The sequence below is a fragment of the Anas acuta genome, chromosome 9 (assembly GCF_963932015.1).
Source record: "Anas acuta chromosome 9, bAnaAcu1.1, whole genome shotgun sequence".
Classification (NCBI taxonomy): domain Eukaryota; kingdom Metazoa; phylum Chordata; class Aves; order Anseriformes; family Anatidae; genus Anas; species Anas acuta.
Genome location: NC_088987.1, coordinates 21,803,531 through 21,828,808, shown reverse-complemented (window position 1 = coordinate 21,828,808; position 25,278 = coordinate 21,803,531). Strand labels below are relative to the sequence as shown.

General features: G+C 42.7%; 1 protein-coding gene across 1 annotated transcript in view; it reads left to right on the top strand.

Moving 5' to 3' along the window:
• Positions 1-2,297: 2,297 nt before the first annotated feature.
• The window catches only part of CUL3 (cullin 3), a 53,385-nt gene continuing 30,404 nt past the window's right edge, over positions 2,298-25,278 (top strand). Inside the window, exons 1-2 of the mRNA XM_068691672.1 lie at positions 2,298-2,717; positions 17,631-17,828. Of these exons, the coding sequence (XP_068547773.1) occupies positions 2,652-2,717; positions 17,631-17,828 (264 nt within the window). The 5' untranslated portion in view covers positions 2,298-2,651. The remainder of the gene's footprint in view (positions 2,718-17,630; positions 17,829-25,278) is intronic.

Genomic DNA, 25,278 nt, shown 5'->3' with positions numbered 1-25,278 from the left:
CTTTGTTTTCCTTTCAAGTGATTCGGAGTAAGGTTCTGGTTTTGGCAGGACAACTTTTGGCAGAATCCTCAATACGACCTTTCATAACCGCCCTGTGGTTCATTCACTGGATGCTGGTTTTGCTGGTGCTTATCTCTGAAGTGTTACAAAAAATACAAATTTGTCCTTAGGTTGTACAAGTTGTGATGAAAAGAGTGATTTTTTTATTGTATCTGCCAAAATAGGACCATGGGAAAGCGAGGGGACTGTCTTACAGTTACAGTTAGTGCATCACATTTTCATGCAAATCTGAAAGCGGCCATCGCATGCAAAGTGTGCAAGCACGTACGAAAAAAGAAAGCACATACCCCCTAGTCAGGACTTTAGAGAGAGAACTCACTGTATTTCTCGCACAAACATGCAAAAACTATTTTTTTTTTTTTTTTCTGCAGGATGACCTTACAGAGAGGTCAAACCCTGAAATGCTTGCCCGTGTTTGCAGTCAGGCATTTGTTTAGGTGCTCTGCAGAGCAGGATTGGGTCATTCTGTTCCCTCATGTGACAGAAATCATGTTTTTCTTTCTCCTTGTGTGTTTCAGTAGTCAAGTATCACTGGTGGCTGTGAGGGTGAGGGAGTATGCAAGGAAGACCTGAAAATATGTATGGATGATTCCTCAGAAGTGAAGTTTACTTCCAAAACATCCTAGCTTTGGCGGAGCACAATCAAGCCTTAACAAGGAAAAAATCACCATGAAATAAAGAAATGTTATTTCCAAAGAAACAAAGAGAATATTTTTCAGTATGTTAAACAAGGGCCATGTTCTGCTTTTAAAGGCCTGATTATGAGGATGTAAATTAAGATTGATTCTCATGTAATGTACTCGTCACTTTCTTCTAAAATTTCTGCTGCACTTCGCATGACTCAGGTAAGTACTAAATCAGATTATACAAGCAGTGTTTAAATAATTAAAGATTTGTTGCCACCTTCAAGATAAACATGTCAATGAGAAAGGTCATCCTTCTCATTCGGGTGAATACATTCTGTATGGATTAGCAGGCACCTGAGGAACTTCCTTTACTGTATTTGGTGATATCGCTGATATCTAAAAGCTGAGTGTTGAGGGGAAAATAAATAAATTAAAATGGTAAATGACTGCTTTGGATAATGCCGACTTTTTCTCCATACACTACAAGTTGTCTGGGGGCCTTCATACCTGGTAGCTGCCTGTGGTTGTGATTAGCAGAAAACGAGTAGAGGGCTGTAGCGATGCCCAGACCTGAACTTTCAAGAAGGGGACCATTCTCCGCCACACACACCGTTACTTCAGCGCAGGAATAACAGCAGATATGGAAGATCTGTACGCCAGATAGCTGAGATGACCTGGTTACAGGCAGGTGGCTACCTCTGCCTATGCTAATCCGTCCCTTCTCCACCCATCTGTCTCATTTCTGTCTCTGACCCACCTAGAATTAACATTTTAAGCACTCAGTGAACCTCTAAATTAGTTCTTTGTGTAAGCTCAAAGCCTTAATTTTCATCAAAACTGCCTTTTGTGCATTATGTACGGAAGTCGAAGTTTTGCACTAAAAAAATGGTAGTTGTCTCCAGCTTGGGCAGTCCCAGAGCAGACCTCAGACATGAAGAGAGGAGCTGTGGGTGAATTTCTACACAGGAGATATCCCTGCTGGGTCACAAATCCGCCCAAAAAGGGGTCTTAGACCACAATTTAGTCATGTTTTTAATAATGAAGTTAGCGCGAGCAACACGCGTGCTAGGGCGCTGCGCGGGTGAGCTGATGGGGTCAGATAAAGCTCCTCGCCATGAGAACCGAGGGGTGCGAGTAATTTGGTTTTTCTCAGCCCGCTGTGCCCAGCGGAGCGGCGAGTAAGGATGAGTCAGCGCCTCGGGCTGGAGATAAAAATGTGTGTGAGGAGCGGCCGGGCGGGACGGCGGGCGGCTGCCTGTGGTAGCACAGACAGGGAGCGCTGAGGCGGCCACGGGACGAGTCACTGCGTTTCGGCACCAATTTCCACCCCACTCCCATTCTGGGGGCTCTCTCGACACGAGTCAACCCCAAAACCTCCCAGGGGACGCGGCGCTGGCAGCCCCACAGCGGGAACACCACACACGGGGGGGGGGGGGCGCTGAGGGGCCGGGACCCAGCCCCCGCCCCCGCCCCCGCCCCCGCCCCGCCCCCTCGGCCGCGGCGGTGACAGCTGGGCGGCGCTCTCGCGAGGCTTCCGCCGCTCTCGCGAGACCTGCGAGGCTCCCCCCCCGCCCCGCCGCCGCCACCGCCCCCGCGGCCGGATCCGGATCCGCGCCTCGCTGCTGCCGGGCGGAGCGGGGGGACGGGACGGGAGGGGAGGGAGCGAGGGGCGGCAGCGGCAGCGGCAGCAGGAGGAGGAGGGAAGGAGGAGGAGGAGGAGGAAGGAGGGGGGCTCCCGGCCCTGCGCACTGCGCGATGCTCGGCCGCCATCGCGGCGGCGGAGGCTGAGGGGAGCGCCGCCAGCACAGCGCGGGGCCCGCAGCGCCGCCTCGCCGCCCCCCGGCACGGCCCGGCCCGGCCCGGCCCCTCCCGGCCTCGCCGCAGCCCCGCAGGGCGCCGCCAGCGGCCTCCCGGCCCCCCGCACCCAGCTCGGCCCAGCCTCCCGGCGCCCCTCCGGCCCCGAAGATGTCGAACCTGAGCAAGGGGACGGGCAGCAGGAAGGACACCAAGATGCGGATCCGGGCCTTCCCCGTGAGTACCGCGCACAGGCCGCGGGCAGCCCCCCCCCCCCCCCCCCACACACACACACACACAGCGGGGCCCCGCTCCCCGCCGCCACCCCAGGCCCGGGGGGGTGCGGGGCCGGGGGCCGGGCCCGGGGCCGCCTCCTTTGTTCGCGGGGAAGGGCCTCGGGCTGCCGCCGCGGCACGGGGGGGCCCGGGGAGCCGCTGCCGTGCCCCGGGAGGGGGCTGGGGGCGGCTGGGTGCGGGCAGCGCCTGTCCCGCAGAGCCGGCCCCTGTACTGGGGCTGTTGGGGTTGTTAATTGCTGCGGGCATCGAGCTCGCCCTGCGCTGACAGCTGCCTGGGTGCGAGCTCGCAGCGGAATAACAACCCCGCCGTGTTAATGGCGTGGGGGAGAGAGAGGAATGGGCGATCCGGGCTCGGGGGCCGCCAGGAAGCCGTGTGTGTGTGTGTGCATAGGTGCGTATGGTACAAGGGAGATACTTAGTTGAGTCACTGGCTTGTAAGGTTTAGCGTAACTTTTTGATGTTGTGTCTGATCCCAGTAGGCAGTGGTACACAGCGACTGTGTGAGGAAACTGGACCTACCTGTTTGGCCTAGCTCGCTGGCAAGGAATATATCAATAAATTTGCTTCATCAGAGACCTCGCTGATGAAATTAGGGAATTCGCTACGTTTTCAACAGCTCGTTCAGCTGCAGCAGGCTGATTTACTCCTTTCCTCTTACTCTTCCCTCTGCTTTTAATCGTTGACAGTCGTGCGTAGTGGGAAAAGTCAAAATAAAAAAGCAAACTATGAAACGTGAATTTTAGCTGATGAAAGGTTGAAAGGGTAAAGGATGAAATCTCAATATTTTTTTAGGAAATTTTATGTCATAGAAATAAAGAATTACTTCAGCACTACTGACAAGTAGTAGGAAAACTGCATAGAAAAAAAAATAACAAAAACAATGTGTGTGTTTTATATCAAACTATAACCCCCCAAAATAGCATTCTTCTAATTTGATAAACAGATTCATTTATCTCAACTGTGAATATGTAGCAATGGTTCAGCCAATAAAGGGCAACTTAGCAATGGGATAAACTTGAGTTTATGTTTTATTTTTGTCACCATTTGTGTAAGTGAGCACGTGAGATCAGGTTGGTGGTGAAGAATGCTCGTACAGAGCTCTGCTCTTACAGAAATTCAAGCTCTGTCATCATTTTTTTCTTCCCAAACTGTTCTTGCTAGCATTGTTTTTCCTTTTTTTCAACTGTTTAAAACAAGTCTAGGTTAAAGTCCTAGAACTGAAACAAAAACCCTCCCCCAAATGATCTTCTCCCTAAAGTAATTCCATAAGTATGTATAGGCATCGAGGCCTGCAGATCTCAAATGCTGGATGACATCTGTTGACAGCAGTTTTTCAGGTGTTTCCTTCAAGAGATTTCTTCTAAGGCATTCTGCTGACAATCCTGTTGATGAAGCGTTTATGGAGAAGAAGCATGCACTTGGCTGAGAGCTGGAGGGCTTTATCTTTCCGAATTGCAGAAGGCTACAGTTCATGTAAAAATCGGAACAGATCTTGCAGAGACCCAAGTGTTTGTGTATCTTTGGTCCTGCAAAGAGTGCCAGCGACTGCAGTGGGATTATTCGTGTCAATGAGGTTACATCTGTGTGCAGGATAGGATCTATATTTAGAATGTGTACTATCTGTACTTCAGTTACTGATCTTCGCTCTTTTATCTCAAATTCGGTGCTTCTGCTCGCTTCTGAATCGAGTGCTTTCAGAGGTGACTTTGTGGGTTGCTTCAAACTGTTCAATTTGCTTCGTATTGATCATCTCCCCACAGTAGGTCTACCTGTTCTAGCTGGATTCTTGCTCGGAGGTAACTACTGGCAATTGTATTAAAGTACAAGTAGCCAGATCGGACGGGTCAGGTTCCTGGAGCCCAGCAATATTACGGCAACTCCATCCGCACACGTTCCATCCCTCTTACGTGGCAGAGTTTGTGAAATGGCACGGACTTGTCAGCGATCTAAGTTAATATAGTTTGCAATATTTTTTGTATTATTTGGAGTGCAGTAGTGTTTTTGCTAAAAGGGAGTGTTTATATGTGCAAAAAATACAGACTTGATACAAAACATGTATTCGTGGCCCCCCGTTGTGGAGACGTGTTAGGGGTTGTCTTCCATGCCCTCCCTAGCTTAAAGTACTTTCAGGTCTCAGGTCGTCACCCGCTAGCGCTGGCTAAAGGAATACTTTGGGCTCTCAAAACAATCTTGCAGCAAATCTAATTTTGACACGACTGACTTGACCTGTGAAAAGTGGTACCAGAGTGACAGTTGTGCACTTGAAGCTCTTGGAGAGATGTCTACAACCGTGATCTAGAGTGTATGATAAATTAGGTTTCCTGCAAGTTTTGTTGTTAGTTAATGAAAATAATAGCCTTAAATGGGTTTTGATGGAAGAGTTTTACTATTTATTTTTTTTAAAGGGCACATACTTGTTTATTCTTACAAGCATAAACAGTGTTTGGGAGGTATTTGGGAATTAGTTTTCAAATTTTATTACAGTAACGTTGAGCTAGAATGAATGAACTTTATTTTCTTTTTAACTCTTGTAAATCAATGTGTTCATGGTCACCATGAAACTTTAAAAGATAGATCTTTCTGAAAATCAGCGCGAGCTGATGTAGGTTATTGGGTTTGATCTTCATAATGTGTTTTTTTCCTCAGTACTTTTAATCATTTTCATTTCCTGCAGAGCTATTTTCACTCTCTAGAGCAAGGCTGCAGCATAGTATTTTGCCAGTTCTCAGAACTATCTATTCTGGTGAATCACTATTATATGGTTACATTATGAATTCTGGAAAGCATTTAGACAGATCCTACGCATGCATTTGAGATAGAATGAGTCTTTCAAGTGTGTATATATAAGCTTCACTGATTCATTTTATTTGAAATACTTGTGCCCAAGAAAATTCTCGTTTCATCCAGTCTTATGCAAAAAGGCCACTTTCAACCCAGTTTATCAATTGATGTTGCTTCAGACTTTTCAAAACTCCTTTTGAGGAAGAAGTCAGTGGCTTCAACTCTTACATAAGAAGTACTAAGGCTCACATCTTCATGGGCGCTGCTCCTTTCCCTTCAGATCTAACAGCCACTTGTTCAAGGCTTTGTATAGGCAAAAGGTCCCCGGCCCCCCCTCAGGGAGTGCTGACTTCTGTGGTTTGTTTTGAATCTTGGAGAACTTATGATGCAAGTCGATACGAGGTCTGTTAAATTTATGCTGCCAACCTGCAATGTGTAGGTCTATCAATTCAAGAAGTTGATGTGAATTTTTTTATCTTGCTTGAGCATCTTATAGCAGATAGAGCCTAGAAAAAACATGTTGAGCTGCAGTTAAATCTGTATACGTTCAGATTATGCAAGCAATATTTGTATTTCTGCTTTGGCTTTGCCTTCAGAACATATCTGCTGTATTGCTGAGTGTGAATGGGCAGACATGGAGGACAGGATAGGGACAGAATTGGAGGATGGTTTACTGCAGGCTTTTTCAGCTCTGATTAAAATAATGTAAATCCACTGAGGGCTTCAATTCACAGTGGACTTCCCAGTTAACTTGATGTTTTTCTGTGTCTGGCTTCGTGAATCTCGCTTGCTTTATGTTCTCGAATAAGTATTTGCAACAGCATCTTGGCTCTTAACCCATACAGCGCATACAGCAGTAATAAGTTAATGTTTGCAACCAAAATTTTAGTAGGTTTAAAATTTAGAAATAAAGCAGACCAGAAAATTAAAACACTGTTTCTTATTCAAACGAAACAGGTATTGTTTTGCTATAAACTACAATTACAGAATATTTGCTGTTTATTGGACGTTTAACATTATGAAAGCCTTCTAGTTTCCACAGATTTATTTTTTGGAATTAAATGCTATGCGTTACTTGTAGTATTTTGAGGAGATGCTAACACTAATTCCAAGGTAGCCTTTGAGTTGTTGTGGGTTCTTGGTTTTACTTTATCTAACACGCTGTAAGTATTCTTTTTTAGTTGTGGTCTAACCTAATCTCGGTAGAAATTCTTAGTTCTGTAGATATTTGGGGTTCAGTCTCAAGTTTTCTTGTTTTTCTCTTGGTAGCTTCTGAACTTTCCTTGTTAGGTCTTAAGTTCTGAGCAGTCAGTCCACATGGTCTGAGGCTTGAATCAGTGTCCCTGAATGGACACTGGAAAGACTACTGCTGTTCTTGCATCTTGCCTGCATTTGAAATTGACGTGAAAAAATCAAGCAAAGTGTAAACCAGGATGGATGCACTGGCATTTTGTTAAGATTTTACACTGGCTGATTCATTCGGATTTTTTTCTGCAGAAAATTATTATTGTTTTAATTTTTGAAAATGCATCTTTTTTTGTCTGTTCCACACCAGTGCGTGCATGGCCTAACAGCACACCATTTCTCAGAGTTTCAAATGTGTGTTCTCAAGTCTTTTGGCTTTGATCTGTAGGACAGGTAGTCCTAGTGCAGGAGCTTTTACATCTTCATCACTGCGACTGATCTGTGGTGTCTGAATCTCTCTGTATGTGGTGAAAGCATTTTGAGATAGATTGGGACAGATTTCCTTAAGGTAATTCAGATGAGTTCATTCACAAAACATTACAGTAATTCTGTGACGCTCCAGCACAGGTTCTTGGTCGTGTGCTTCCAATGGCTGGATGTTGTCTTGGGTTTCTAGTAGCTGTATATGCAGGAACCCAACTCTTGAGAAGCAGGGAGCTTCTGTTTCTCATTCTAAATCACTTTTTGTGAGGAAACAAGGAATAGGAAAGCATTAGAATATAAAACTGTAGCATGCCCGAACATATTTTTTGTTACAAGATTATTTTATTTTTCTGAAATTCAGTTAAAGCAAGCAGACTCTACTAAATCACTAATAATTCTTTTGTAGAAGTGCAAAGTCTGGAGTATCAGCAGAAGTAACCACTGTTAGGTGATTTAACAAAACAATTCCAGTACGGACACTCTTAACATACAGACTTCAGGCAAGGAAAAAAGCCTGCATTTAATACTTGAGTACAGCAAGGAGGACAAAATTGTAATAAATATTTACATTTGGATGGTGCTTGCTAAGGGGTTGCCTGGATTCTTCCATCAGTTATGCGGAAAATTAGTGTCTAAAGGGCTGAAACCACCTTATTGTACTTTAAATAAGACCTAATTGTATGTAAAATGCACAGAGATAACAATAAACAAATAAAGCAAGTTGTGGATGAAGTCTGTCTGTGGAAATGCCAATTTTTGTTTTAATACTAATAAGTTGTAATTTAAAAATATAAATGAAGACAAATCATAAATATGCTATAAAGTTGCACTGTAGCTTATCTCAGAAAAACCATAATATCCGTTCCTTATATACATGTAGTATGAGTGTGGGCTGTGTGTGTTTAATTCTTGTATTTTGTTTATGAAGAATCTATACTGAAATTAAGGCTTGTCCTATTTTTACACTACCTTTATTTTTAAAGTATTGGCACTGTCTGAGTGGACCTGTTTTTTTCCCGTTGCTGTATACGTGGGTATATTTCCATGTGTAGTTCTGGATTTGTTTTTCTGTTGCACTTCTTTCAGTGTTAGTTTTGCTCTTCTAGGCACTGCTGATTTCAATCGTGGTGTATACACTAAATAGTGCCCCAAAAGAAGAAAAATCCAAACCTGAACAAAACCCACAAGTTTTCGTGTGTATTTATAGACACGATTATGTGTGTATTTATAAGTGATTTGTTAAATGTATCTTCTTCCTTTCCCTCCCTCAAGTAAACTGAAATAAAAATATTCCATTGTTGTCCTCTGTCTACCATAAGATGTTATTTTATCTCACATAAAAGTTTTGGATTATTAATGCAGTAATCATTGGGAATAGAAGTTGTCAGCAAGGTCCCCAAACCCTTAAGTCCACCCCTCCCTTCTTCCCCAAGTAGATTATTTTGTTTCCTGCTTAGAAATGGCTTTAGGGAAGGCGGCTGCAATCTCTATACGTCGCAGCGTGTTTCACAGCTTTCCTCTTTAAGCCATGCTGATTTATGAACAATTGTAAAATACTGAACTACTTGTAGGTGAGTTGAGGGGGGAGAAAAAAAACAAGAGGCCCGCTCTTGCCTGGAGCTGGGTGGGCTGGAGCGAGGCCGTTTGTGGCGCAGGAAGCCATGGGAAATGGCGCCCTGAGGAGGGGGAGGCCCAGCGCTCCCACAGCTGTGAGCCTCGTCTGCTCCTGGCACCTTCAGGTGGAGTTGGGCACACGGCATCTCTGCCGTGCTGTACAGGCGTTATATTTGTAACATTATACCCGCTGTTGGTGTAACCGGGAGCGGGGCGGGTGTGAGGGCGGGCAGCCCCAGGCCGTTATGGCAGTTGGAAGGCAGCGCTGGGCACAGCTGCGCCTGGGCCCAACAAGGAGACGGAGGGAGTCAGGGACCTAAACCCTGCCCATGTTTTGGAGCTCCAGCACTTGTTGTTGGGTTACGGGCAGTTTCCTTCCAGCTCTAAGGTCGGCGGTACGTTGGAGGTCATTGCGGTGGAAGAGGAATAAGGCAGCTGCCCTCGCCTGCAGCGTGAGGGCCGTCAGCAAGTAAGCTGCTCTGTGGAGATTTGCAGCCGGCCTCGCTGCGTGGCGGTCAGCTCACGCTCACGGAGACCTCAGGGTTTCAAAAGTATGTCCTGGGCTGCTCTTATTGTGAGTTCATTGCGGAGTGAAATGTTAAATGACGTGAATGACTAAATGATTTCATTCACTTCTGGGCCTTGCTCGTAAACGGCAAAAGGCCCAGTAAGTTTGCAAAGCCTTGTGCCTCTGTTTCCCTGTCGTTTCACCTTCTTCAGGAGCCTGTGTGACAGCTATGGACGGAGCTGAGCTCTTGCTGTGCAGAGCTGGCTTTGTCTGCCAGGTACCCTCTAAATATCTGGCATTCTGCGCACAGAGGTGGAGGGTTTGCTCCCTGGAATCCAGCTCTTCGTTCCGTTTCTGCTGTCCTAAATAGGTCCAAATATCTTAACACCAACTTGACATAGGTTGGAAACCTTAAACCCATTGTATTTCTTTCAGCAACATGTTTTCTTCTGTTACACAAACCTTTCATAATTTTTCCAGAACTTTAAGGAAACTTGTCTTAGGATCATTGCTTCTAAAGTGAGTCAAGAGGACTCTGAACTTCTAGTAGTCTTCAGAATACTGATACCCATTTCTGTATCCTTTTGGGCAGGAGACATGAAAACAGCTTTGGTGTCAAATGTTTGTATTTATTACTTTGTTTCATTCAGAATATACTGGGGGGGGGGGGGGTGAGGAGGGGTGATAAGCAGCCCTGACCTGCTATATTTTTTGTACAATCAGTATGAAATCAGAGTCGGAAATAGGATTACTGAAATAAACCAAAAAGTTATTTCCTGCCTGAAAATTCTTTTGTTACCTTGCAAAGTTAAACATGAAAGATCAGACTTTTCGTAGTGTAAACTCAGATCTAGGCTTTGGCTAATACTTCCCAAATTAGCAAGAGAAGTTTCAGAAGTATAGGCAGTTCTTCCTCACTGTTGTTTAGGTTCAAGTGTTCTTAGGAAATAAGTAGTTTCGTTATAGGTATTTCATAATTCTCCATTTTCAGACATCATAGTAATGAGCAGCATGGAAATGTCACAATGTTTTTAAAAGGACCATGTTTAATAATATGGGCAATGTTCCTCTTTTGGCTGTATAAGCACTTCCATTCTATAGCAATGACAACTATCTTTTGAACTGGAACTTGCTATTTTTAGTTTCTTACCAATTCAGTTTTTCTAGATGCCTGAACAAAAACAGTTACTTATTATTTTTTTAATACAACTTTTTCTAAGCAAGTTTCATATTTCAGTGGCAGGTGGGCAGAAGTTTGCACCTGAATTAAATAACATGCTGCTCTCCTCTTTGCTAAAGCATTTAATTTTAGGATAAAGTCCCTGGTATAATTAGTAGTAGTATCTTTGAAATATTGAAGAGGAATTGATCCCTGCCCCTCGTGCATCCATCCTTGCTGGAGGATAAGATCCTTCAGACCGTGCTGACTAAAGTAGATGTGCGTTTCAAGGTAATTGGGTCACGTAGAAAACAAATAGTAAGACAGATGAGTGTGTAAAAGGCAAGATGAAGCTTTATGTAAGCAATCATAGATACAGTATTTACTAACTTTACTGATTAATTCCATTTGCTAGCCAAGTGAGGCTGGTCAGCTGTCTGTTTTTGTTGTTGACCCATACAGATGAGTAACATTCTGCCTTTATCTGTGTTAATGAGTGACTCTTTGAAGGTGTGTTTCTTAATTTGAGCATCATAAGCTGCAAATTGAAATCTTAAGTCGGTTTCAAGAGAGTGTAGTGTAGTTTGGGCTACCCTGATGGACCTGCAGGGGAGAAAAAAGCTAGAGGAGTCTTACCCATGGACTTAAACTTGCTGCACAAGAGTCTGTGTCTCTAATGGAAAAAATGAAAGGGTCAGTGAATCAGAGAGTCTTGGTGGTGTCAGAAATGAGTGAATACACAACATGAGACTTGTTCTGAATGAAACAGATGCTTCTGCTATTTATAGCAATCTAAAGGTAATGCTTTAATCTTGAGCAATCTTTCGAGAGCTGCCCAAATATTTAGTCTTTCACACTTGTGGTATACGCTGGGAAGCAGTTTGGGGGCAGGTTGCCCTTAGCCTTTCTGTATGCGATACGCTCTCATAGTCATGTGTTAGTAGGCACAAATTCTGTGGGGGGTTAGTGCAGGGAAAGTGTGCAAAGGTCTGTAAATGGAAAGGTGTCAGTGCTCACAGAAGCAGTGCTGAATTTGTTTCAGTTTATATTTAGAGCTGTCTGCTTCTCTAGATTATCTTGATTGTTTTTGCATTTTTTTAAAGCAGCGAATCAAAAGGTTTCAGGTTACGTTTTGCCTTGTGTTTATTCAGTAACTGGTGGCTGCTCAGATTTACATAGTCCATAGGCACAGTTCACATGAAACAGGTGCCTGGGAGGAGTTTTCTCATTCTTCCCCTTTCCTCCAGGACACCGTTCCGTAGGTCTGCGAGATTAAAGTTGGAGGGGCATTTGGAGAAACTGAAAGAAGTTGTTAATATATATAAAAAATACTAGTAATAATTGAGGTATGTTGGCAGGTCAGGTTTAGTCTCATTTTTCTGAATCTGTTCCTAAAACATGGAAGAAAAACCAGTCTCTGATCTGTCTTTAAATATGTTGGGTTTCCTAACCCTGTTGAAAGCGTTGCTGTAGCATGACACTCTGTTTGTTCAGGACTTGTTTTCAACTTCTCACAGAGACTGTCAGATGGCTGCTGTGTGGTGAAGCTCCTGTGTCAGGCCTGCTAATAATACAGTCAAATATTACTTTTTGAGGGGAAAAGCAAATCCTTTTTTTTTTTTTTTCTTGGGACTTTGGCCTAATTAGAAAAGGAAGTTCTTGAAGACTTACAATTTGCTGTAGAATTTATCGAAACCAAGCAACCAAACCCAGCCCCTTCCTTTTCAAGCCCCCACCCCAAAACAGCACTTGTGTGGTGATGAGCCCAGCAGTGCTCGCAGACAATGCCTTGGAGGTAGCCCAACCCTATCAATCGTCGGGCGGGAGGTGCAGCTCCATCTTTTGAGAAACAATCGCTTTTTAATCTACTTATCTCTTCCGCTCCGTGCTGGCAGAGCGGCTTTTCATTGCTGCAGAACTCATTTCAGTGAACGGGAGGAGGATGGGGGCTTTGCCTACTGTACTGCAGCTCTTGGGTCTTCTAATTGACAGAGGATTGTATTTTTTTTTGTCTCAGTTGTGCATTATGCATACTTCTGAGCAAAGTCCGGTAGAGCTGGGAAGGACAGGTGGATATTGCAATTCCTACATCTGCACTGCCTCTGTGTTTTCATGGAGTCCTGCCTAGTTCCCACAGGCTGGAGCCCTTTGGTGTGGCTGGGTGTCAGGCGAGAGCGGATTTTCCTCAGTTGTTATGGGGTTACTCCACTCATCTCCTGAGCCAGGAGCGGATTGTGGTGCAGTCCACAAGTCCTCCTTGTGGGATGAATCTGGAGAAGCCTGGTGTAAAGGTCACCCTCCATAACAAGTGCAAGGCTGGAATGCCAAGGGGTGAGTGAAGAATAGGGCTCAGATATTAAACATGGTATCGATACTGAGTGCTGGAAATGGGAACTGGCCATAAGCAAACTCCAAGTACAGCTTCCCTCCCACCAGCCCACAAACAAATGCCCTCTGAAGGAGTGTAATAGCGCAGTAGGCGTTTCCTGACGCTCTTGGGAGACGTGGATGCTGTTGGATTATCATCCCCAACTGCTGTTATAGGTCACTCAGGAGCAGAAGGCTAATTATTTGGGCCTCTTTTGGTGGCTCACTGTGATGACTGCCCTGTGACTCTTTGAGCAAATGGTCAAAGTGGGATCACGACCCCAATTAGGGTCCAGTAGGTCAGGATGCTCCCTACTTCTTTCTATCACTTCTCTTAGCTCCCATTTGTGTTTTTCTGCGTGTCTCGACCTGTCCAGATATCACATTATTAAGGACTTTTGTGCCTGGTGACATTGTTCATCTGAGATCAGATGTTTCTATTTCGTTGTGTGGGTAATGGAGTTGTTGAATTCTTGACATACTGATGTTTTCTGGCCATGAAGTGTAGCCAATGTGTCCTCTTCCAGGTATGCTGGTCGCTACACAGAGATAAAGGTTTCGAAATCCAGAGGAGGATGAATATTCTCGTCCATCTGTCACGAACGGGAGTACCTTCTTATCTGTTCTGTAGCTGAAGAAGATAAGAAACCTAATATGCCATGTTCAGGGGATTCTTGGAGCGAACTCTAGGCAGCATATCCCTGTCATCATAAATTCCTGCCTTTTTAATTAATATTAGAAGAGCTTATAAAAATTGAAGTAGTGATTAAGTTTGGAGGCAGGGAATGTGCTGCTCTCGCCGCTTTCTGGTTAACCTCAGCCGAGCTTCATCCAGAATGAAGGTGTCAGGCAGAGGATGCTAAACGCTTCTGTGACAGACTACTTAGTGCCATCTTGAAGTGACAACATCGTTTTCAGTGTCCCTCACCTCATGGACTGTGGGGTCAAGGCCCCTGTGATGGCAGCAGTCAGCCCTGCTCATTTTGTCTGCTGACAGCTGGCAAGTAAGGGAGTCAAACAGGCTGCAATTACCAGGTGCAAATGTTTACTAACAGAGCTGCTAACTAGCTTTAATTGCCAGTATCCACTCACTTCCTTCAAGGTAGGCCGCGTAAACACTCCACTCACATTCTGTAATTTCAATCTGTGCTTGCTCTGGGGTGTTAGACCTAAAGGATGTCACAGGGAGGATTGAGGCAGGTGTTGGTTGAGTTTCTGAAAATTTGATCACTGCAAAGCAACGCTCCTTCCTTTCTGAATGGATCCGGTTCACTTGGTAGCGTGTACAACTGTGGCAAACGCTCTGCTGGAAACTGCAGTAGAAAAACTGAGTAGCAATGTTTGCAACTTTTAAAAAGGAAAAATCTGATGCAGGTCTTTTTACAGACTTCTAAAACTTCCGAGAATTTAACAGTGGCCTGTTTGGCATGAGGTATTTGTGAGAGCTTCGTGGAATCAGTGATTGCTGATTCAGGCTTGGAGGTTTTGATAGGATAGACAAACTATTGTTACAGGCAGCACACACATCTGATTCTGCATTGTGGCAGTCCTGTGAAATAAAGGACCTTTTGAGTCCTTTGCAGACCTTTTTTTTTTTTTTTTCTGCGAAATGACTACAATATCAGTATACATGAAAGCGCAGTCTGATTTCCTCAAGATGTTCTTGTGCTTTGCTCTGAGTTCAGATGGTTGTGTTCAGGCTGTGTCTTTGAATCACTAGCATTAGAGCCGCAGTTTGTGGAAGTTTTCCAACTAGTGGCTTGTTACAAACAGACATCTCTCCTGCCAATGATGGACTTGATCTCTTGCCCATTCCCCAAGAAAGGTAATGTTCAGATAAATGGGACTACATTAATACATTTCCTCTCCTTGGACGTTGGCTTCTAACTATCTTTTTGTGAAACTGGGTGTAAACACCATTGAAATTACTGGGATTTTGCTTTTAATGCTTTATTTTTTTGAACCTGCCTTTTTTCCGAAAAGCACCAGCAGAAACAGAAATCCAGCTTTTGCTAAAATCTGCTAGAATAGAAGGCACGAGTGTGACAACAGGATTGCAGCCATGCAGTTCACTTTTCCAATATATGGCTGTCAGAAGAAATCTGGGAGTGAGCTTGCAGGAACATTTGGGTTCTGATACTGCGTTCAGGTTTGTGGAAGAGGATCACGCAAAGGCTTTGTTGTTAGTTGGGATCCAGAGAGTTTTGTAAATCTGTACTGGGTGATGTCTACAGGGTGATTGGGATTATAATTCTCTAATAGTTTTTAGAGATGTTTTGGTACAAAATTCTGAGAGGTGAAAACGTGGTCTAGTGGCATCGTGAACTAATTTTATTTATTGCTTGTTGGTTTTTTGCTTTTTTTTAAATCTGTGTACAAGTCTAACTTAAGGATGGAGTATGAAAAAAGGTGAACCTCAAGCTCGTAATCCAAGAGTAGATGTAGTCACTGCAGTTCTTACACAACTTTGAAGGTGATCCAGTGGCAGTTCAAAGTTAAAACACTTTCACCAGTGGGGAAGAAATAACTTTTTTTTTTTTTTTTTTTTTTTTTGCAAAAACTACTGTACTGGCTGCCTGTCTGATAAGGCAGAGTTTTTTAAAGTGTTTAGTGTCTTTGATTTGCTGGACAGCACTGATGCAAACAGGCTGGTGAAGCTTTTTTTTTTTTTTTTTTTTTCCCCCCAGAACATCACAGATAGTAGTCTAAATAGTAGCAGAATAGAAAGGTGCACTGAGCAGCAGAGTACTTTGTTTGATCTTAGATGGTGATAAGTGTATGCTATCATTTAAAAGATACCTGTATATTTATCACATGGAGAAGTAAACTCCTTGAAATTACCTTTTATGAATCTTTCTTGTGCTTCCCAAGCAGACTCGTGTGTGGTTTAAGTGGCAGAAAGTTCTGTGTTGTGCTTAACCGGCGAATTTGGAGCAAATATTGCAACTATTCCTTCATTTTTGATAGCATTTGAATTAAAAGTAGAAGAACTATCCCATTTTTTTCTTTTCCGGAACAGATCGGAGTTATTAGATCTAATGCTGATCTCTAACATATAGAAATGTTTCCCAACTGACCACCAACCAGCACTGCTATATAATACCCTCCCAAACCAGCGGCTGGAGATTTGCCTGACTTATGTAGATCATATATTTAAATGTGGTAAGCAATTGAATTGCAGTAGAGAGACACAAAAAAAGTCACGTTGCCTGAGAGATTTTTGATTAGCAAGGGGAGAAGATGGCATAGGTAGGTGTTGCTTTGAGAGTTTGCCTTGTTTGAAAACAGAACAGCATTTTTGTGAAAGAAAAGCTGAAAGGCTTTTACTCGGATCACTGTCTGTAACTGTTGCCTGAATAGTTGACTTCGTTATTAGTACTTGTGAAATGGCTTGTTAGGAAGACTTCAGAAAATCATTTCCCTGAAGAGGCACCAATGCAGCAGATGCAAATTAAAAGGAAAATAACTGACCTTTCGATATCACAGGTAGCAGAATGAGCAAGGTGTGTGTGTGGAGGGGATGGGACGTTCAATTTCTGTGCTGTTGCTTCGGGAAGATAGGGAGCTAGGAATTTCTCAATGTGTGTGTGATCTGCTTTTGGTTTTGTAGACGTTGATATATCTGTCAAGTTTCGCATGTGTACGTGTCAGTAGGTTGGTGACTCTGTTATCAAGAGAGTGAAAAAGTGGTGAATGATGGGGATATTTTTGGAATGAAAACCTTTGGTTTTTAACTGAAATTCGTGAAGACTAGGGTGATGGGAGATGGTGCTTGTTTCGCTTTGTTCCGTTCATCTTTGTGTTTGACTACAAATGCAATCTAGCCTTCAGTGTCCTTCCTCTCCTCACTTTGTGGTTGTTGGGTAGGAGGGGAGGGAGAAGGGAGAGATACCAGGGTGGGTTATGGTTTCCCTTTATGCTGTCATAGCATTACTTTTCACTTAATTATTTTCAAGGGCGCTTTTATGGTACTGTTAGAATCAGGGGTATTTTCTTTCTCTACAGTAATTCGGGGAGAAGTATTTTTATTTCTTCCTCAGCCTTTTTCTTGAGGTGTAAAAGGCTAGATCAAGTCCTTCTCCTATAAAGTGAACAAAAAGTATCTTTAGAAATCACATTTTAAATTTGCTTTAGTTAAAGTGGATTTTCTTTCAGTTAGGTGATGGAGCTTGAGTCATCAAACTTTATGCAATGCCATCAGCAACTTTGTTGCTGTGTTTCTGTGAGCCTGTGCCATCCCAGATGCTGCTTCATCCATTTGGCATCATATTTTGAAGCACTTGGTTTTGGTAAATAACTGGGATTGGTAAAACACAATTGTAAACTGTTTTGCACTAATCACTAGATAGCACTGGACAAAGTGCTATCTGTTGAGAATTTGTTATAATACTTTCTGTCACTGAATTTTGATGTATTGGTACAGTTTTTATTTAGTGCCTTTACTGAAGTACAGATAGTGTGCATAACAGCTCAGGGTCATACATGTTCTGGTTAGAGCCTTATGCATATCCTATAGCAAGTTATTTAACCTTGTGCAGTGGAACCTTGTTTAATACAGCTGTTAATTTTGGAGAACTCCCTACTAATGCAGTTAATGGCTGTTAACTCCCTACCAGTTTCACCTGTATTGTTTTCATTAAAAAAAAAAAATGTTGGAATCAACAAAATGTGGCAGAAGCAGTTGCTGCTTCTACAGCTCTAACTTCTGAAGGTAGCTTTATCTTGATTCTAAACAATGTCTTGTTCTATTGTTACAGATGACTATGGATGAGAAGTATGTAAACAGCATTTGGGATCTCCTAAAAAACGCCATCCAAGAGATCCAGCGTAAGAATAATAGTGGTCTCAGCTTCGAGGAGCTATACAGGAATGCCTATACAATGGTGTTGCATAAACATGGAGAAAAACTCTACACTGGACTGAGGGAAGTGGTCACCGAGCATCTCATAAACAAGGTATGTTATTTTTATTAATGTCCCTTATATGGAAGCATTCTGTTCAGTTGCTTAAGCGAGTAAAATCTAATGTTATTGTGTAACATTTAGTTGAAACTATTCAATGGATACCCTGAAGAAATGGTGGTTTAGAGCTAACTTCCTGCTGCTTAATTTACTACATGTTCCAGATAGTTTTTGTTACAAGTTACAGATGGAGGGTGCGCCATAGGAAGTTTTTGAAAGTGTAAAACAGGAAACAACTTGAGCTAAAGCATCACTGCCGACATGCAGCCATGCCAGTTTGTTGTTGTCTTTTTCTAAAAAAGCATTTTGAAGGCATTTTGTGACTTTCTCAGAACTCAGTTTGGTTTGTTTTTCATCTGTGAAGCAGAATAAATACCTGTGCAACAACCTGTTTGTTACGGGCAAATGAACTAATTCACAAGTTAATGAGAGAGTTGTGCTAGGATTACACAATTTCGAGAGGCAGTAGGCAATATGCAAACACACAGCTCAGCAGCAGCAAAAGCCCTGAGCAATCTGCATTCTGTTATTTCAACCTTTTCAAAGTGATGTAATTCAGTCAAAAAGCCACGCAGAAATTTCTATTTCTGAAGATGTATCATCTCAGAAAAGGGCTCTTCACATCTTGCGTTAAACCACGGAAAACCTCTCTAGCTTCGGTGGATAGAATTTAGGGCTGATGGTTAAGCATGTTATTGAAACCACATTGAAGCTCACTTTTTATGAGTCCAGATAATATTTAGAGGTAATAGGATCTGAAGTCTCGGGAAGATGCTGTACTTCTTGTGGTAACGTTCAGCCCTCCTATCTTTGGAAAGAAATGCACGGCCACTTTGATCCCATGTACTGTCTGTGGGTTCAGATAGAGTGTCAGATTTTTGTCCTCTTATTACAGCTTTCAATTAGGAAAGTCATATGCCATGGTGCATCCTGGATGTTTACTTGTGGCAGGAGCGCAGAGGGTGGATGGGAGGTCTATGCCTAAATAATGTGTAATGCTCGGGAAGCTTGTTGTGTCTGTTACGTGGAGATGCTGCTGTCACTATGCATGGAAGTGCTGTTGCTGTGGCACAGGTGAAAATCAGCTCTTTCCTAAAATCTTAGTTTTTAAAGGTATGGTTCTGATAAGCATAGTCTAAAACCTGCTTTATGTGTCGGTGTGTGTTGGCTTTTTAACCATTTGCATGAGAGGAAACATCCTGTGTGAAATGGCTGAATATTTTATGACTCTAATTGTAGTGCATTTGTGAGTCTTGAGCACTTCTTTTTTCATAATAGCTACGTTCCTGAGGCTTTCTGTGCCTTGTTTGTGTATATGCCTGTATTTTTACAGTCTACATTTAATAATAATTAGGACATTAAACTTTTTTTCTTAGGTTTGAGTTTATCCTGGTTTAATTTGAAGAAAGCTGCTTGTCTTTCTTTCTAACTATTCTATTTAAATTATCCATATGCAAAAACACTATTCTGAAGCATTAACTGTGGCAAAGTGACAGAAGAGCAGGAGATCCTGCGAGTTTGTGCTATCACTGCGCTGCCGGAGAGGCTTGTACAGATACTAGTGTAGAGAAATGCCTTTCTGATGCTTAATCCTAATTTTTCTGATGATTTTTTTCCAGTGCTATAGTACTCTGATCTTTAACATGATTAATCAAAGGGTATCTGTATGTATGGGTAACAGAAAAACAGATTAGCAAAAGTTTTGTTTTAAATAGAAGGAATAAATACTGAGTTTTAGTAGCTAAATGCCCTAACGTTAAAATAGCTATATTATTCACATGTCTGATAGTGCCTGATAGTTTCTATAAGTTAAATGATTCTAGGATAAAACTTAAAATATAAAAATAAAATAGTGGGGATTCGAAGCCTTGTTCCTTTTGGTGGGCTTTGCTTGAGGATGTTATGTTCGGGTACATGTTATAGCTGGAAGTATGAAAAAATAGTTTGTTGTTTGTTAAGAATAGGATCAGTTCTGAAATGGCATCTCATTATTGTTAGTACTTGTTATAAAATAGATAAAACAGTGCTTTTGTTTAACCTCACACTTGATGGAACAGAAATTTTAGAGGAATAGTGTTTTCAGTGGTTCTTTCCAAGAGCAGTTCTCTGTTAGATGTTAAGTAGCTAGTTAGCAATACAAGTTTTAGCCATAAATCTCTGTAAAGTTACATTCAGAGAATCAAAGGTGCTAGAGTATAGAAGAGGGGAGTTTTGCCAGCTGAAATGTTGCTCATGAAATGTGTTTAACTTACCAAAATGAAAATGTTCAGAAATGGTTAGGTTGTAGTAAAGAACAGGCAAGCAGTGGTTAGAAGGAACAAAATGCAAATTTTGAATTGCAAGAAACCTTCAGACAGAATTGCTACTTTTTGTTCATCTCTACTGGTTATCTTCCTGCAAAAAAAAAATACCTTCCTGTAGTATTCCAGTCATGCAGGTTAATGAAGAGTAGATGCAGAGACTAAGCAGAGGCACTGCATTCAGATGTTTTTAAAAATTGTTGCCAAGCTTGGGAAGCAAAAGTTTATTTTTGGTGAGGTATTGTTAAGAGCTCTATTTATCCTTTTGTGCTTGTGTAATTGCTAGATGAAAGTTGCACTTACCCGTTATTTTTATTAGAAAGAAACTCTAAAGAATAATATTTAACGTCTGAGCAAGAAAGCATAATGCCATGTGCTGTCTTCACAGCCTGTTGAGTTGTAAATAAAGTGATAGGTGCAAACACAGTACAAGCATACAAGATGAAAGCACCCAGGCAAGTTCCTGTGCAGGGTGCTTGGTTTTGAACTTGCAGACCCCAGCAGTTAGGATCGCCGTGCTTGGTGAAGGAGGCAGGAAGCCAAGGAGCTTACTCCATGTAATTGGTAGGAGTTCGCTGTCCTCAGCAACTGAGTGTTTACCACAGAATAAAAACGTTATAAAGCTTGTCTTTGCCTGGATATTGACATTATTTTTTAGTACCTCTAAAATCAAGTTAAAAACTGAATAAAATGCACTGAAACCTTTTACCTTAATTCAAGCATGAAACAGGGTACATTTAATTCTTGTGCATCTGAGGTTTCCCTGATTGCTCCTCTTCTTGTCATTTGGCATTGCTGTAGCTTGATGTGGACACTTCACGTCTTGATCCTTGTCTGTTCCTTCAACACATAAATGTTGTAAAATTATTTTAACAAACAACAAAATGCCAACAAAGCTTAGTTTGCGGCTCTTTAACATCACTTACTAGAACGGAAAATCCCAAAGTTTGCAGGATAATGTTTTTAAAATTCCCTTCATTTTGATGGTTTCAGCCTCAAATCAATTCTATAAATTGTGCGTGAGGCAGAGGGATTGATTGATCGATTTGTTGGCCAAATCCAATGAAGTATTTTTTGGTAGGTGATAACGGTGCCGGAGTATTCTGCACATCAAAGATTCAGAAACGCCAAGGACTGTCCTGCGCTTACATGGGATGAAACATGCTGGGTCGGGGAGGTGCTAGAGCCTTACTGAACAGGACAAGATTCGTGGGATACGGAAATCTTATCAAACGCTTCCCTTGCTGCCTGTCATTGGCATGCCAGGGTGCTTTACAGCAGAGTCTTTGCTGATACAGCTGAGGGAGTTTATCAATGGCAGTGCCTGTAGTAAATCAGTAGTAGTAACGAAAGGCATCCAAGAAAGCCCTTCGGTAAGGAGCACAGAGCCAGTCCTCCTGGGGTCACTGTTGGATGCAGGGGGGGGCGTTAGGGAGTGCTGGGGCAGGTTTGGATGAAAGGCAGCGTGTCTGCTCTGGGGCTCTCTGTGATCTGTGGCAAGCTTTAACATTTGCTGTCATGGTGCTGCGGAGAGAAGACAGGTAGCTCCTCCAAGGAAATCCAAGAGGTGATTTCCACAGTGTCTGTGCTTTAGGTGGGGAATTATGCATGAGGAGTTGTGTAGGAGATGAATGAGTGAGCTTTAGGGTCTGCTGTACACTTGGCTGACAAGATATGAAGAATTGTCTACCCTTATCTTTCTGTCCTTAATATTTTAGGATGTTCTTGTGTGAGTCTTCAATTATATGGAGGGCAGAAGGGTCAGATGGAATAGACACAAAGCAAGTGCAGGTCAGAGTAATCAATGGTTTTCAGTGTTCTGTGTTTTTTTTCTTTTATCTAAAAGGATAATAGCTGCATGGGTGAACAAACACTTCCGGTAACATCACAGTCAACCTGCTAACTTAGTTGCAACGTGAACATTTTAGAATACTGTCTTTTGATTTTCGGACTGTTGCACTGTTTGGACTTCCGTACAAGATGAAATTTGGTAATGAAAGTTCTTGGACCTTGAGGTCTTAGGTTAGAAAATGCCTTCCTGTACTGCTGCTCCCCGCAGGGGGCTCCGTCTGTGTGAGCCTGAACTTAGAGTGCTGCAGGTCACATCCTTGGACTCTCCGTGCTGCTGCATCAAGACGTTGGAAGAGAGAACGCTAGGCCGTGAGCCTGCTTTGTGTGCACTTAATAGAGAGTTACTTAAAAGTATTGGAAGCTCATGCCATAAACTATTCTTAAGAGATTTTGTGTGTGTGTGTGCTGTATTTCCTAGGAGCCATATCCATTATAAAATATAATTGAGCCTAGAGTTGTAAGCAAGATTTCCTAATTGCAAATACAAGACCTTACATAGATTATGAAGCTGCTAATTTACTTTGAGACTGGACCTTGGCAGTCCTGTTCGTGCTGGCTATGCCTGCCAGTTACTGCGGGACTGCAGAGATGGCTACAGAACTCACTACAAGCGGAGTTAATTGAACCTCACGTTCTGCTGATAAAACTTTCCAGGCTGAAATTTTCCTAAGGCTTTAGAAGAGCAGCAGCTGTCTCTGAAGGGCTTCCTTCTCTATAGAAAAGTGTCAATGTCCAGGTGTTTTTACACTGAAAGCCATTTATTCACCGAAGCAGCTTTATTCCAGGTTTTTGCTTGGCTGTGGTGTGTTGTGCTTTATCGTACTCTTCCTGTACTAGGGGTGCATTCATGGCCTGTACAAGGAATGTATTCAACACGTTGTAACTGGGCAGCTGTTGTAAACAACAATCGGGGTGTCTTTTGTAGCAACTACAAGAACTTTTTTCCAAACCTGTCTGCAGCTTAAAATAAGCTGAGGAGAGTGTCACTGACAAGTTTAACAGAGAGACTCTGAGCGTGGCTTTGTGCCATACAGCCCCATCGCTGGATGTCAAGTATGTTTGCAGCAAGCTGCATGGCACAGGGTGTGGGGCAGAGGGAAGGTGCTGCGGGTCCGAGAGCTCTCATGTCTGCGTGGAAGCAATCACTACCTGGCAGTGAGCACCCTGTTTGGTTACCAGCTGACACGGGATCTGGTGCTGGGTAACCTGGTAGGATTATTGTGATGGATGTGTGCAATTAGAAAGGCACGGTAGCTCTGTGTTACAGAGATCTTTGAAGTGTCCTCTGATGGTCTTTCATATACTTGAGTAAAACTGATTGATCCCTACCCCAATTCTCTGTACTTGTAAATGAATTGTGCTTTTAGTTTTTCTTTGCGAAGTTTGACTACTGTGCCTGGTCCACAAAATAATTACTTTTCCAAGGTTTCTTCATATCGATTAAGGAGTGAAAGCAAAGATATCATGCTTCTTTTTCTTGGAGATTTGGCTTACTCTTTACAAGGCTGATGAGGTTTTTAAAGCACATTTCTATTTTAGCTAAAAGCCACATAGATTAGATGACAGCAGCACGTGCGTCTGGGAGACTGAAGGGTAAATGACAGTCACTACCAGAGAGAATGAGCCAGCCAGGCAGCACTGACTGCATTATACCTGCGTCCTGTGTTCTCCAAAAGCAAGGAGAGGCCTTGCAGAGGAATGTCTGCAGAGCAGGAATTTGAAGATTTCAGAAAACCTTGAACAACTTGCAAGCAAAGCTAGTTTCAGTTACTGCTAACGGGGTGAATATTACTGGGATAAGCTTTTGCAGCTTATTGAGAAGAAGCCATAGTGTCTGGATGAAATGCCATGCTGTGTTTTTGGTCTGCCTTTGTAAGTTGTTGGAGTATATATAGTTGCATGCCAGACTGATTTTATTTTTTGGTATACTGTTTTTGCCTAGTAACTTAATAAAGCTTAAATGACAGAGTGATGTCTCTCGGGTGTGTGGGTGTTTGTGTGCATGCAAGGACTCTGGGATGTGGATTGGTGGATCAGGAGCTGGCCAGAGCATTCCTGCAGTCTTAACTATCAACTTGGATCGGGACTGTTGCTGCCTGGCCCCTGAGCATGCCTCTCTTGTAAGGTATAGGACATTTAATGTGACATGAAGCACAGATGGGGGCAGGTTGTAGTGCAGGGAGGGAAGGAGATCCCCCCAGCACTGCAGGAAGCTGCTGGCAGCAGTTAGGTGTTGGTTCTGGGCTCTGCCCGTCACAGCAAGGGGTCGTGGCTGGAGAGCTGCGGGGGCAGCGATGGCACCACACATGCACCGGCAGATTGTCCCAAACTGTTGAGATGTATTTGCAACGAAGTTCCTCCAGCATGCAGAAAAAGCAGCCTCTGGTCTATTTTTCTAGTAAATTAGCTGTATTTTGAACTGAGAGGAGCAAAGGAAACGTCGCTATCCAGTAAAGAAAACAAGTGTTCCCGATTCTGCTAAGGTTTAGAATGTGGTCTGACACAATCAGCAGCCTTCAAACTGTCTGTTTGGAAGGTAGAAGTCTCTAAAAGCGTTCAGCAGTTCTATAAACCTTTATTTATTGAACCATTTACACGTTAAGTACAAATTTGTGCGCTCTTTTTAGTCCCCTCTCTTACAATGATGCTTGCATATTGCTACACAAAAATCCAGCTGTGTAGATAGAGCTTTACTGGGCTGTAAGAACTTGAACTATACCCCATTTGCACTTACCACCATTGAGGGTCCTCCTAAAAGGATGTCTCTCATCTTTACATTCACACCTAGAGTTCTGTAGGCTACTTCTATTATTCTTTGTTACCTACTTAGCCTGTTGACTTTCCTCTTTTGGAAGTGGGGTTGAGAAAAGGTTTGTCCAAATTTGTATTAAAGCTTTGATTTTTATGTCATTGTTACAACTAAAACTAGATCTGTTTTATCCTGTATGGAGGATGTATACTGATTGTTTGCTGCAAGTCAGCTTTAACTAAACATCAAACTTTTTGACCTTTAAAAGGTATCAGGTTGTTTTTGCTTGATTGTTTGGTCTTTGTTTGCTCTTGTGTTTTCTTCCTAATAGTTATCTATTGGCTGTTGTTGTTTTTTTTTTACTGTGACAGTCTCATTATAAAGGAGGAAAAAAATGAGTGTTTGTTGCTGGCTGGGAGTTGAACATACTCTGACTCCTGGAGGTTTATTGGCCATTCATTTACATGCCTGGACTGTATCTGTTTTTTAGGGGGTTATCGTAAAGCAGAGGGCAGATTCACATGATTTGGGGTAATGATAGAGG